The 15,277-nt window shown below is 44.0% G+C and overlaps 1 protein-coding gene across 1 annotated transcript in view; it reads left to right on the forward strand.

Annotated features, from left to right (window-relative positions):
- Window positions 1-3,941: 3,941 nt before the first annotated feature.
- The window catches only part of Aoah (acyloxyacyl hydrolase), a 206,510-nt gene continuing 195,174 nt past the window's right edge, over window positions 3,942-15,277 (forward strand). Inside the window, exon 1 of the mRNA XM_006988896.4 lies at window positions 3,942-4,391. Coding sequence (XP_006988958.1) covers window positions 4,265-4,391 — 127 coding nt within the window. The 5' untranslated portion in view covers window positions 3,942-4,264. The remainder of the gene's footprint in view (window positions 4,392-15,277) is intronic.

The raw sequence follows: 15,277 nt of genomic DNA on the forward strand, positions 1-15,277 counted from the left end.
CTTTTTCATTTGTGTTGTGTTCCTGTGGCTTTCTTTCTCTCTAAGCCTGTATTTATCTCAGCAGGAGGTCATATGCGAAGACCTTTGTACTAGATATTGACTTCCCCAAATCTGTGAATGTATCATCCCTACCCTTGCTTCCTCCAGCTTTTCCTCCCAGTGCAAACACTGGGAAGATGCTCAGAGGAGGGCTTGATTTCTGCATTTTGACCATCTGCTCTCTGCTACCCACCATGCAAAGCAGTTTTGTGACTCTCTTACTGTGTCTCTTCTCTAACTCCAATCACAAGGACTTGTAATGCCTTTTGAGGATCACAGACTGTGACCCTCTGGTCCATGCTCATGTGAGTATTGGGCAGATGGAGTGAAATAGACACTGTCCACTGGAGTACAGACATGTCTCCGTTATCTAGATGCTAGATGGCACAGCCCTTTTGACCATCACTGCTTTGACCAAGTAACTTAAGGATCCCATACAATTGCAGGGTTCTGTGTCATCTATCTGAAACACAAAGCATTTTCCAGCACTCTGGTTGTCCTTAGCTTCCAGCTTCCTGTGTGATCATATCGTAAGGAAGTATGTAGCTAATCTGTAGGTTTATTTTGTTGAAATGTAGTTGCAAACCCCCAGTAAGACAGGAGCCTACTTACACACATGCCCCACCCTGGTGAGCCTCAACAGCGGAGCCTCAACTGAGGTTTTCGCCTGGGCTTTTGACAGCTTCATTTCTGTGAATAACCTAGGATGTGGGTTAAAATGCTTCGAGAGAGCATCTCTATCTGCCCATCAAAAAAAAAAATAAGTAAAACTATGTTTCTATCCACCTTCCTAAAACTTGTAATAAAAGATAATAAAAATTATAATTCAGAAAAAATTCCACATACACTTACATATGGTTTATATAATGCAGTTAAGTGCCAATACCACATTTTTCAAAGCCTGATGTTTTGCTGTCCACATTGCCCACAGCCTAAAGACTACTCATGCCCACTTCCCTGGCAGTTGTGAGTGAACATGTGATTCCATTTCCCAGCACCGTTTGCACCTAGGTGTAGCCAATGAAATGCAAGCAGAAATGTTGGAGGAGATTTTTCTCCTAAGAGGACATGTGTGTTTGCTCTTTACGCTGCTTCCTTTTTCTGGTGGCCTGCAGCAGACACATGGTGGCTTGGGTGCTAGCAGTCATTTAAAGCTGTGAGCTACTCCTGAGGAGGAAAGCCAGTCCTAGGGTAGTAGGACGGCCTCTGGATTTCTTTATCTAAGGTGAATTGAGTGAACTCCATTCTTAGTGAAGCTGTGTTTGTTTTATTTAGTTATGAGCATTCAAACTTCCCTTTATAGCTCTGAGAGCCAGGTAAAGATGGTTTAAACCCACCTAGCCTTGGTCTGTCACATAGGAGAGTCTGACGTTGTCCTACGGTAACCTGTGACTCCCTGAGTCCTGCGTTTGCATGGCTTGCCCACCTCTGTACTTGCTTCTGCCAGACTCTCTTAGCTCTCTCTCGCTCTTTTCCAAACAGGAAACTCAGCCACTCGTTGATATCCACACACTTCACACAAAGCCTGGGCACCTCCTTGTCTCTCTAACACATGCGCAGGATGCAGTTTTCAGGATCACAAATCCCCAGCCTCCTGCTGCAGAGAGAAAGGCTGAGGTTTGCATCTGAGCTCTCAGAGCAGGGAAACAAAGGGCTGCAGGGAAGGAATCTCATTCTCAAGAACAGATTTTGAGAAAATCAAAACTGGAGCGTCTGACAGCAGGGGTTCTCTGGGGACGTCACACCACAGGTGGCTTCTTACCAGGCTGATCAGAAATACAGGGCATTTGATTTCAATACTTGATGAACAAGGGAGCCCTGATGGGAAAGGGTACTCTCAGCCTGAGAGCCCCCACTTCTGCGGTGGGGACCACTGAGGTTTGGCTAGCGGTGGTGTGTGCATGTACATGTTGTTTCCAGTGTCAGCTGGCTGCATCGCTCACCCATTTCCGAGTTCCTTTGGCATTGCCCACCAAGAAATCAGCTGCCCAATGTGAAGAGCACTGCTGTTTATTGAATGCCCTGCTTTATTATAGTAGGTTCTACCCTTCCAGACCCCTATGAAGGAAACCATCTTAACTCCTTTTCTAGCAGGGGCATGTCACCACTGAGAGGGTAGAACTAAGTCAGGGTCACTCAGTGGGCCAACCCAAAGCCTGAGTGCACCAGATGTTTTCAAAGCTCCTAACTCCTGGGATGGTTGTGGGTGGAGCTGACTGGGTCACACGTAGGTGATGAAGCACATACAGCTTGCACAGCCCCTGACCCCGAGGTTTTCGTGCATGCTTGCAGCTGTACATCGAGACCACCTTGAGGATCCCAAATGCTTTTCTGAAACATTTCTTCAGTCTCTGGGCCAGACAGACTTGATCATGGACTCTTGAGGTTTCACTGGCCCAGGAAAAAAAAAAAAAAAAAAAAAAAAAACATGTTCAGTGAAGTCTGCTCTTTTATGCTTGTGATAACTTTCCAAGCATTACATATTGCCCTGCAAATATCATGCAGCCTTAGAATTCTCTCTAAGCTGGGCCTGGGCCACAGACTTGGTTGCACCTTCACCAGGGTAATAGCCAGCGCTTTAATTTACTATGCATTTACTTCTGGCCTGGCATGGTATTTGGGTTCCACATCACCTGAATACTACCGTTACCCACAGTAACCGAGGAAACTGGAGGAAGAAAGTCAACTCACTTGCCTAATACATTCCTCACATAAAGGTAGATACGACAGTCAAACATGAGCCCTTGTTCTTCAGTCACTCCATCAATGTCTAAAGCTTCCCTTGACCACGAGGTCAGGGACCAAAAGCAGCAGCACCTTGGCCAAACAAAAGATCTGCACAAGGTCAAGTTAGCATTCAGCAGGCAGCACTAATTGTCCTCTGGAGAGGACACGAAAGTGACAAGGGGACATGTGAGGGTGTGTCCAGGGAGAGTGTGTGTGGAGTGGGGGATTGAGGGAGGGTATGATCAAGATACATTGAGTACGTATATGAAATTTTTAAAAATGCTACTAGATTAAAAATGCTAACCAATTTAACTAACTTTCATAGTTCTAAATCTGTAATAAGTTCTTCTTGGAGCCAAAGCAGGAAGGGACAGTCACATGACCTTTTATTCTTATCTGGACTTGGGTAATTTAGCCTCAGAGCTTGTCTGAATGTTACAAACAACTTTGGTGTAATCTATTTAAGAAACAATTACCAAGGCATTCAGATTATGCATCTTTTATTTCCAAGTCCCCGTTTCCAGATTGCTTTCCCCAGAAAAAATGGTGCCAAATTCTCACCACCAAAGCAGAAAAATCAGTCTCTCAAAAGTGAACAAATCCCCTACAGGTGGGAAACAAACACATCTTGAAATGCTGAGGGAAAATGATGCTGCCTGCCCAGGCAAGTAAATGATAGGTAGCTAACTCACATCTTTTTTCTTATTAGATTTAAGATCTAGGCCTGCTGACAGCCCATTGTTTTCTGCATACCAAATGGGAGGCTTTAAGAAAGCTGGGCCCTGCAAGGAATAGTCTCTCTTTGCCGGAGAAAAGTCACTACTCAACCAGAAAGTTCTCTGACAGAACAAGGAGTCTGTCCTCGCATATACAGCCATTTAAAAGAAAGTGAAATAAGTTTAGATATAATTCTGCATTACATACTATAACCACAATTATTCTACATTACAACTATAACTTCTTCCCTGTGTGGGTGCTGCCTCTCAGACTGCTGAAGGACTGTGTACAGGTGGTGTGATGTTTTCCTCTTTGGTTTTAGTTTTCGTTTAATTTTGTTTTGCAAGAACAAAAGAGGAAGGACCTCTCTCCTCCAGCCTTCGGGCAAACCTCAAGGTTCATGCGGTTTATGGTCACTGACTTCAGCCAGAGGCCGGAAGTGCTGTTGCTGTCACTGTGTAACTTGGGCATTTCTTTTCCCTGAAGTCTTTGCTCAGAGGGACTGCCCACCAAGGACTTCTCCAGCTCTTCCCAGACCTGGATATCTCTAGGCCTCTCTCAGAGGTTTCAAAATAGCCAGTTCTGTGTGTGTGTGTGTGTGTGTGTGTGTGTGTGTGTGTGTGTGTGTGTGTACATGTACACTCGATTGCATCACACTTGCTGCAAAGTGTGTTTATGGCAGTCTGCTTTTGGGGTGTGGTAACTATAGAGAGGCCAAGGAGGGTTGAGAAGTAGAGTGATCTTTTGGACCAAGACGGTGGCTCCTGGTACACACCTCAGGATGAAGTCCCCTTGGAAAGTCCTCAAGGCTACCCCTTTGTTTCTTCTTCTGCTCTCTCACTCATTGGCCTCTGCACCCTATGAGGACCAGCCAGGTGCCAGCTACTCCAATGGCCACAACTGTGCAGGTAAGTACATATTAATTTTTTTTCTGTGTGTTCATAACAATAAAATCTGATACTTTGGTTGCACAATAATCCCTCAGCCTCAATGTTAGATGGGATGGCACAATCTTATCTGTATTCCAGGTACTCAAGAGAAAGAGGTAGGAGGATCATCAGATGGAGACTAGCCTGGGCTATATACTGAGTCCCTGTCTCAAAAAATGAGCAAACAAAAGTCCTCTTCTGTTATTGGACAGGTTTGGGAGGGTATCAACTTCTCTAATAGTATGAAATTCTCAGTTCTCTCCATGGCTCTGACCTCAGACATCTGGATTAGGTTGCCATCCTCTTCCTCCTCCTCTTGCTGATCTGCTGCTGGCTCTTACCTAGCCCTTTCCCTACCCCCGTGTCCTTCTTAGCAGACAAGGCTAATGATACATACTTCATAGAACTGCGAGAACTAAGATCATGCATGCAGGTCTGTGACATCCTTATACAGTGAGGACTCAGCCCCCTAAGCTTCTTTCATTCTTTAGGGAATCTCACTGTGGTGGTCCAGCAGAAACTCTGAACACTGACTGAGATATGGCCTAGTGACTTCTTCATAGGAACATTTTATTTCCAGTTTCTCTTTGTATTTGCTTTGTGTCTTCTGGGGATAATAAGGAATAAGGTGAAAGCTTCTGTACTGGCTAGATTTATGTCAACTTGATGCAAACTGAAGTCACCTGAGAGAAGGGAACCTCAATTAAGAAAATGCCTCCATAAGATTGGAAAGTCTGTAGAGCATTTTCTTAATTAGGGATTGGTGGGGGAGAGCCCAACCCGTTGTGGGTGGTTCCTTCCCTGGGCTGGTGACCCTGAGTTCTATGAGAAAGCAGGTTGAGCAAGCCAGTAAATAGCACTCTTCCATGGCCTCTGCATCAGTTCCTGACTCCCAGGTTCCTGTTGGGTTCTTACCAAGACTCCCCTCAGAGATGGGCTATTACCTGGAAGTATAAACCGAAATAAACCCTTTCCTCTCCAAGTTGTTTTTGGTCATGGTGTTTCATCACAGAAATAGAAACCCTAACTATAACACCTTCCATATTCATATTATATATGGAGCATGTAGCAGTAGAGGGAACTGAGATAGCATGGGCAATGGAGCCACATAAAGTCAGAACTAAGAAACGATTATTCAGTAAGCAGACTTCAACATGGAATCCTAAACAAAAAGAACCCTAGGGATAAGTGTGATGGCCAAGTGCTACACACAGACAACTCAGGCACAAATTCTGACACTTAGGAATTATGTGCAGAGGCAGTATCAAAAAGTCTGAATTGGTCATGTTTGGCCATATTATGCACATATTATGCACATCAGGGAACTCATCTCTACATCCAAATATTCCTTTAAAAATAAAACCCAAAGAACCAGATTCAGGAGGTGCCAGGTCATCTTCACTCAGTCTTTAGTTTCTGAATCACAACTTACTGCCATTTCATGTTCTGACAACAAATCTGCAAATGGAGTACACGGAGGAAAGGCTCCTGAGAGTCAGCTCCATTTCCACGGTGGCTACAAATAGACTTTCTGGGTTTGGGCCAGCAATCTACCCTGAGATCCCCAGATCTTCACATCAGTAGAATGGACACAAGGCTCCCATTTCCTTCCCTACTGGGTCCCCAGCAAGGGAGTTGGACGCTGTGTTAAGAGAATTCCAGGAATTTGCTCTACGTACCTATTGTTGCAGAGCAAATGAAAATAATAATCATTTGTTGCCACAAGATTTTGTGGGTAAGGAATTTAGGCAGAGCCTGGATGGTGATTTTCTGTGCATGTGGGGGTGATGGAGTTGATGGGTAGATGAAAATGGTGGATTGATGGGTCGGAAACTAAGATAGCTTTACTCACATGTTTAGTGCTTCGGGGGTGAAGGATGGTTAGAAGTGTGCTTCATCTAGGAACGTCCCTTGGAGCTCCTACCCTCAGAGGTCCCAGGAGGGGGTGACTTGTTACATGACAGCACATGAGTCCGGAGAGAGAATTCCAAACACTGAGAACTCGAAGCTGTCCATCTTTCAGGGTTCTGTTCTAGAAACTCCTGCCGTTCAATTTCCCCATGTAACTCAGAACTTCCAGCAAGTCTCTCTGGGTGACTTTGTCATCTGCTGTCATGATAACAAGGAAGGTAGGTGTCAGGTATCGGTTTAAATGGTTAACCTTTACCAAGCCCTATATACTCACTCAGTCAGGAGTTGGAAATGGTCCATGTTGGCTGCTGTCTTGCTGTTTGAAGCTGCTTCCTTGAAGGAAATAGACTCAGACAATTTTGTGCAGAAGTTTATTGTGGAGTATTCTTTGGAAAATTCCAGTGAGGGAGCACAAGTTTCCACACAAACAGCCCCTAGATACAAACTGCTCCCTGGGGGGAGGGGTGATTATTCCCATTGAGGTGTCTTCCTGTGATGTAGGCAAGAGACTTGGGACCACTATGATGCCTCAGATCAACACTCAAGGAAGCAAGGAAGAGCCTGCGCATTCCCAAAAGTTGGTCCTGGGCTCCTTGCGCTTCTGGGACGTCATCTGAGAAATGTCTTTAGAAGTAGTGAGGTAAACTTACTCTCAGCCCCTAGCTGGAGGGAGAGCTTCATGGCTTCATGGAGGAAATGGTGTAGTTGGGAATACTCTGCTGGGTCTGCACTTGTGCTAACACCCTTGTAGCATGAATCTTAAAAGTTTTTATTAATAAAATCAAACCTGAGCCAGGTATTGGGGTGAACACTGGAAGATCAGAGAGACAGAACAGGCCACAGCTAACCTCACCTGGCCAGCTTCTCAGCTGATCTTGTTTCCTCAGACTGGAAGCCTCTGTGTTCTCATATCCGAATGGCTCTCAGCTGAACTGTACTGCTCAAAAGCTAAACGCTTAACCAGCCAAATGCTGCTAGTTTCTGGTCCTCACGCCTTATATACCTTTCTGCTTTCTACCACCACTCCCTGGGATTAAAGGCTCGTTTTCTGGGATTAAAGGCATGAGTCACCATGGTTGGCTGTATCCTTAAACTCATGGATTTCTGCCTCTGGAATGCTAGGATTAAAAGTATGTGCTACCACTGCCTAACCTCTGTTTAATATTGTGGCTGTTCTGTCTCTGACCCCAGATAAGTTTATTAGAGTGCACAATATTTTGGGGAACATAATACCACCACACACCCTAACAACTTTCTGATAATAATAGATGCATCTCTTTAAACTCGTGTGCAGAAAGTGTCCCTTCAAATAGTTCAACACACTAATTCCTCACATGGTCACTGAATGGCTAACAAATCGTGGGTTCTGGGTTCTGAACCAAGAATGCAAAGATAAATACCAAGAATGTTTAAAGTGTCTGTCTTCAGTGAAGTTGCTACCCATTTTAGAGAAAAGTCTAGAGATTGGTAAAGATTAGAATCCCTCTCACTGAAGAATAAACTAGGCACTGAGTGTGACGAAAACACACCCTGCCTGTACACTGCAGTGTTGGAGGTGGACCCACAGGGTCACACAGCATGAGTCAAGGCTAACCAAATCAGCAGCAGGCAACTACAGGCTGTCTACCCTCAAAGTCCCCAGAAGGTGGCAGGCATGATGATATTTTGGTGCTGGAGAGATGACTCAGCCATTAAGGGCATTGACTGCTCTTCCAGAGGACCCAGGTTCTATTCCCAGCACCTACATGGTGGCTTACAAAGGACCCAGGTTCTATTCCCAGCACCTACATGGTGGCTCACAACTGTGAGCAATTTCAGTTCTAGGGGAACTGACACCCTCACACAGACACGCATGCAGGCAAAACACCAATGCTCATAAAATAAAAATAAATAAATTACAAAAAAAATTTTCAGAATTTTAGAAATTTTTGTATTGGAAGATGACTAGTGAAAAGTGGGAAATTCCATTATCTCAAACACTCTGCAGCAGCCCCCCCCCTTAAAAACTCAGAGCAATGAAACCTGTGGAACAAGAGACGAGAAGCTGGATGTCCACAGTCCAGCGCAGCAAGAATTCATCTTTCTCAATCATTACCTACAGTCACAACACAAACCCCTTCCTTGATCAGGGAAGTATGTTCTTGCCTTAACTAAAATCAAATAAGTAAAAAAAAACTTCCCAGGAACTCAAGCGTCTTAGACACCTCCCCTGCAGTGGAGGGATTTCCTGCTTCCTAGCCATAAGAGCTTTCCATGGCCTGAGTCCCTCCATTTCCATGAACACAAGCATTTAAATATCACAATTGTTCTTAGAGCTTCGGAAGTGCCTGCTCTGCGGTCATTTTTCTGCAGCTCCCCAACGCTTACAAAAATACACGTCGTATACACATACATTTGGAACATATGTCATTTTAGGTAAATATAAAAGAACGACCCTAAGTCTTTTTCAAGGATCCTTAGTGTTTTCATCTGTTCTTCCTCCCATCTCCTTCTGATATTATCCTCTCTCTCCTCTCCTCAGTTGGAGCCCCCCATTTTTCTCATTTCTCCCTTCATGGAACCTCTGTCCTGCTGTTCCCCGTTCTGCAGCTCCTCCCTCCTCGGTGCCTCTTTACTTCCCTGGTCCCAGTGGTATTCTAGGGTTCATATTCACATTTATGGGTTTGGAGCTAAAAATCACAAATAAGAGCATGCAATGTTTTTCTTTCTGGGTCTGAGTTACTCCAGTCAGTATAATATGTTCTATCCATTCACCTCCAAATTTCATGATTTTCAATAGAGTTTTCTTTTCAGATTCTAATGTGTGTGTGTGTGTGTGTGTGTGTGTGTGTGTGTGTGTGTGTGTGTGTGCGTGTGTGTGTGTGTTTATATACAGGTCCCAAGTCAAATCTATGACTCGCTAATATTTTTTCCTATTCTGTGAGTTTTTCTTCAGTTTTATAACTGTGTCCTCTCTAGAATAAATTCTTTTTGATTTGGTAAGTCCCTATTTTGTTTTTTTATCTCTTGTGCTGCTGGAGTAATAGAAGTAATAGCCATATTTCTAAGTGGCTCTTGTCAGTGTGCCACTCTATTTTCTGTATCTCCTTTCTCAGATACTGAATCCCTATGGCATATGGCAACCAGGCATGGAATGCCTACTTAGATTGCGAGTTCGAGGAATTGAATTGGGCCTGAAGGGCAGCATGCATGGCTGGCAAGTGTGGAGTCCTAGTTTCAATTCCCACTGCCCCCAAATGAATAAAGGAATCCAAATGAGTTAAGACGAGCATGTAAAGGAGGAAACTTTCTTAGGATCATCCAAGGAATGAAGTTTAGAACTGAAAGTCAGAGAAATGGTGGATCCTAAAAATCAAGCCAGGTGTCACGAAATGGGGACCGTCAGCTATCTGGGGCATCCTCTTGATGCTGGCTCTGATTGTGTCCTGCAGATGAGCTGGTTCCGTTGCTCTCTGTCCTGTGGTCAGGTCTGCGTGGTGGTCCAGCTCACAGATTCCTGGGCCCTCCCTCTTGTTGCCAATCCCAGCTTCATGCTCTCATGAGAACCTCGGCTGCCATCACACCACTGAATAGGAGGCAAGTGGGAGTAAGTCCTAGGTACAGGCACAGCTCCCAGAACGTGGCATTGTTGCAACTGAACAGACTCTCCAAAAGGAGCCACCACAGAAGGTACAAGGCTATAGAACAACATCTCCCAAACAACAAATAGCCTAGCTTCCAACCAGGAGCCTAAGACTGGGGAACTGAATACTAGACTTGAGAACATGGGTCTTGAGCTCACACTGAGTGAGTACTAGCTGTGGGGATTCCCTGTTATCAACACTTCACTAGCCATCCTGTCTGGCCTCTGAACAAGGGCTCACTGGACTGTGCCTCGACTTTCCAGAGGCTATGGAATCAGCAATAAGCCAGGTTCTGTTCCCTAAAACATCAGTTTCAGTACAGGATGATTTACAGGCCAACATAATCTGTATGCTTTTCATTGACACTTAAACTAATTCATTGAATTTTGAGGGTTTTAAGGTACTATTTAATACCAAAGAAGTCATTTAAGTGTTTTAAAGACCCATTCATTCTCTCATTCATGTTTTATTAAGCATGCCTTCAGAGTCAGGCATCTCCCCTTCCGCACAGCCCAGAGTGCTCAGAAACTCTGGTTGGAACAAGAGACAAAGGTGTGAATAGGAAAGAGTGTCATTAACAGGAAAGGTTTGGACAGAGCTGGCAGGGAAGCTTGCAAATTCACAGTCATAATTAAGATATCACAGATTTCAGACTCTCTTTCTCTGTAACTGGGCAATAATTCCTAGACACCATTTCTGTGGGTAGCAGAGAGCTTTGCCTCTTGCCATCCATGCTACCTTTGGGTATCACGAGTTCTCTTCTTCCTTCCCCTCTCAGAGTAGCTTCAGTTGCCAAATCATCCCGACATCCAGAGATCTCCGACTTGGGAGTGGGCTCAGTCCTTAGCCCTCAAGAGCTTGAGCTACAGCCAAGGCCCAGGGAGGCTGTAGAGTTCATGGGGGGGGGCAGGGGGCGGTGGCGGGGGGGGGGGGGTGCATCTCACAGCAGTCCTGTGGCCCCACCCTGCTGTTCTGCCTCTCACCTGCAGTCCAAGGACTTACAGACCCCCAGAGTTTAGCTAGATCACACCCTGGTTCCTGGGGTGCCACTCTGCCCTCATCCCTTACTTTGGTAATCTTGCTCCTCTCCTTCTGTCTTTACTTTTAAATTATCATTGAATTTAGTCCAGTCTTTATATAAATGGCAGCTTCCTGATCATTTGAGTTGTCCATATCCTGTCTACTTTCTTTTTTCTGTGGTACCTTGAAAAGAAAAACCAGAGAGACATAACAGAGAAAGAAAAGGGTCTGTGACTTTGGGGCAAGGTCACAGAGTGAGCAGAGCTTTAAAAAAAATGGTGGCAGCATGCTATTCTTTAGGGGAAAAGTTAATAATACTTTTTCTCCTTTTTATGAGTGTTCTGTGGGAAAGAGGGAGGAATGAAAAAGTTGCACATTATCAAATGAAATCCCCAAGAAGTTATAATGTGCCGATCACTCTCTATAGATCTTCAGACAGACTGAATATAGGAATGTCAGTTTACAATGTTGTACAGTTCTCTCTGAATCATGAGGTCACTCGTGGTCTGTATTTTCTGTCTAGTACTTTGCTGAATTTTCTACCTGTTCACATGGATACAATAGGAAGAACAAAGGTTAGAAAGTCCAGGCTCGTAGATGGATCAACCCTGACTCTGCCGCTCTATGCATTAGGCATCGGGGACATTGCTTAATGTCCTTAATGTCCCTCTGCACCTTCCTTCCCAGCAAGATGAGAATGACACAGGGTAAGGTAACGGGTTAAACATGTAGATACCATGGTGGACTTAGAACTGTCTTGGCACATCACAAGTTCTCAAAAGGGTTGTTATCCAAACTTGTGAATTAAGAAAGAAATGTACTGAAGCTGTGTTCTAAAAGTCCTGAGATTAAGCCTGTTGCAATGCAGAGTCCAAGGAAACAGAACAATAACCTGTGAAAGAACAGCTTACGTCATTCTGAGAGGATTTGAAGGGAAGATCTCTACAAAGAAAGATTTCACAACAGTTTCCTGAAAATGTGAATGATGTGCAGATACAGTATCCTGAGTGAGTCTCTAGAGAATAAACTGGACAGTCGGAGTAACAGCTGCCTGCAGAGGTGGGTTATGGTTAAAAATGTAGTTTTGTAGCTCAGCAAGAGAGGAAACTTCACAAGTCTAGAGTCTACCATGGAGCGATTGTCACAGCCTAGGGAGCTTCCCCATCCCAGCGAGAGGAAGTAATGAGAGCCACACTTAAGACAGAGCCTCAGAAGGTCCTTACTGGACCCTCAGTGGCAGCGTTTCAGAGAAAGAAAAGAAGGTGAAGAAGAGATGGAAACCGTGCTTGGCAGCTACAAAGAGAACACAATCTCCCCGTGGCACTCTGCAGAAATGGTGGGAAGAAGGTGTTTTAAAAAGACTCCCTGACCTGGGGGAGGCAGCCTGCATGATCCTCAGGACCCACATGCTGCCAAGAGAGAACTGATTCACCCAAGGTTCCCCCTGACCTCTGCACACAGGCTGGGGTATGAAAATGTACTGATACAGTGCAATACTGTGTCCAGTGGATATACACCAAGAAAATGTAAAAATAAGTAAGATGATTGCATGGAGCATGACTTTCTATAGATGTATAATAAATTGTTCTCCACTAATAAGCTCAGTTACACATGCTTGTTGTTTCATAGTTTCTGTACATCAGAAGTCCAGACATGATGTAATTGGGTTCTTTGCTAAGGACTGAAAAGGTTGAAACTGAGATATCAGATGGGTCTCGTCTTAGATACTGTTCTATGGCTGTGAAGAGACATCATGGCCACAGCAACTTATAAAAGAGAGCATTTAATTGGAGACTTGCTTATAGTTTCATAGGGTGAATCGTGACCATCATGGCAGGGACCATGACAGCAGGCAGGGAGGCAGGGGGCTGGAGCAGTTGCTGACAGCTTGTGTCCTGATCTGCAAGCTGGAGGCAGAGAGAAAGGGAGTTGCTGGGTCTGGTAAGGGCTTTTGAAACATCAAAGCCCACCGGAGACACACCTCCCCTAACAAAGCCGCACTCCCTAATCCTTGCTACCAAACATTCAAATATATGAGCCTCCAGGAGGAAACGGAGCATTCTTGTTCAAACCACCACAGGGCTGAGCTCTCATTTAGGACCTCACTTTGACTGTTGACAGTATTCAGCCCCTCCCATTAGCAGAATCAGGGTCCCTTTGCTTACTAACTGCCATCTGTCAATGACTAGAGGCTGCTGCTTAGTGGAAGAAGTCAGCAACATGCTGATTTATTATCTGTCCAGCTGCACCTAGAGAAAACTTGACATTTAAAAGGATTTGTTGATTATTTAAGGCCCACTCCAGAAAATACAGTAACCCAAAGTAAATTGGTTAGTATCCCAATTACATACACAAATCCTTTTGTTATTGTGTTAAAAAAGAGCGAAGTGACATCAGACATACCAACCCTCCCTCAGAGGACTACACCAGGAACAAAAGCCTTATAATTCTGCCTCACAAACACTGAAATACTCAAAGGGGGAAAGACCACCAAACTGAATAGTGTGATAATATCATAGGAGGATCTCTGGCTTATGTCCAAAGTCATTCTCCAGATAGACATGAATAGCCATGCACATGTAACAGAGATCAGAAAATAGAGAATGGTTTCTGTTTGTATGAGAGTTTTACTGATGAGATTTTTGTATGTTTTATGGGATTTTTTTCAGTCTTGGAAACTTTTAGATTTAAGCTTTTACTCAAAAACTTCACACTGCAAATTTGGAAAGAAAAACAAATTGCTCCAATGCCATAGCCTTTTGCTGATAAGCTAATTGGCTTACAGTTATCAAAGTATGAACAAAATCTCCTGGAAGGAGGCTGTGTCTGAGGAGACTGATTGATCAGAAGTTCATTACTGTGGAGAGCTAGGAAGGTTACAGGTCTGGAGGCTAATTACCTTGTCTTCGACTAGTGTTAGCAGCGACTTCATACAATCACATTGAAAGTATTTTGCCAATGTTCAGCAAATAGACTTTGAACAGACACATAAGATGATAATAAGGGGCCAAATGAGAAGTCTAGACTTGAAAAACAATAATAATTCACTAGATAGGCTGGGCAGATTTCAGTTCACAGAAGAAAGGATCCATGTGCCTGAACATAGAGCAATGGAAATTATCCAAAACAAAGCTAGAGGAAAGCCAGACATAAAGGAAATGATCCAAGCCTCAGGAACACGTGCTACAGCGCCCAGTATCTCAGCATCTGTGGGATGGGTGTTCTGAGAGGAGAGGAAGAGAGAGGAAGTTTGTAAAACTACCTGAAAAAAAGATAAAAGCCAACACTGCTTCAAAACTGAGGGAAGATATTAATCTACTGATCCAAGCCTCCTAAACTTCAAACAGAATAAATACAGAGCAAATCTCGACACCTCATAGCCAGTCTCCTGAAAACAAATGCAAGTTGAAGCCCTTGAACACAACAGAAATATTACATGTCCCCTGCAGGAAAACAGTCTAGCTAATTTATACTGTTTCATTTATAGAGCTGTGGGGGCAGAAGGCAGTGGAATGACATAAGGTGCTGAGAGGGGACAAAAAGCTATTAACCCAGAAGTCTATGCCATATTAAACTATGACTTAAAAGTGAGCATAAAATATAAACACATTTCCTGATGAATACAACTGAGAAGCATTGCTAGTAGTTTTGCCATAAAAGAAGTACTAACAGGGAGCTGGGAAGACGACTTAGTGGTTAAGAGCACTTATTGCTCTTGCACAGGGCCCAAGTTCAATTTCCAGCACCCACTTGGTGGCTCACAACCATGTGGACATCAGGCACACAGACAGTGCACATACATACATGCAAACAAAACATTCCTACACATAAAATAAAAATAAATAACTCTTTAAAATAAGTGCTATAAGGGCTGGAAAGCTGGCACGGTGAGTAAAGCTCTTGCTGCATAAATGTCAGGACCATAATTCAGTCTCTACTATCCATGCAACTAGAGGGCAAGTGTGGTGATCTGCCTCTAATCTCGACTTAGAAGGCAGAGACAAGGGAGCCCCAGAACAAATCAGTTACCTATACTAGCCAAATCCCTGAACTCTAGGTTCATGTGAGAGACCCTACCTCCATATATAAGGTGGATCATCATCAAAGTAGACACCAGAAGTCAACCTCTGCATGTGTGAATGCCCACATGCATACATACATGTGCATGTTCACCTTTATATACACTTGTTTTCATATGTGAAAACACTCATACACACATACATTGCCATATATGCATGTACATGTGCATGCATACACACATTAAAATTAAAAAGGACTAAAAAAGTAGTCCTTTAAACAGAAAACATAATA

Source organism: Peromyscus maniculatus, chromosome 5, assembly GCF_049852395.1.
Source record: "Peromyscus maniculatus bairdii isolate BWxNUB_F1_BW_parent chromosome 5, HU_Pman_BW_mat_3.1, whole genome shotgun sequence".
NCBI classification, from domain to species: Eukaryota; Metazoa; Chordata; class Mammalia; order Rodentia; family Cricetidae; genus Peromyscus; species Peromyscus maniculatus.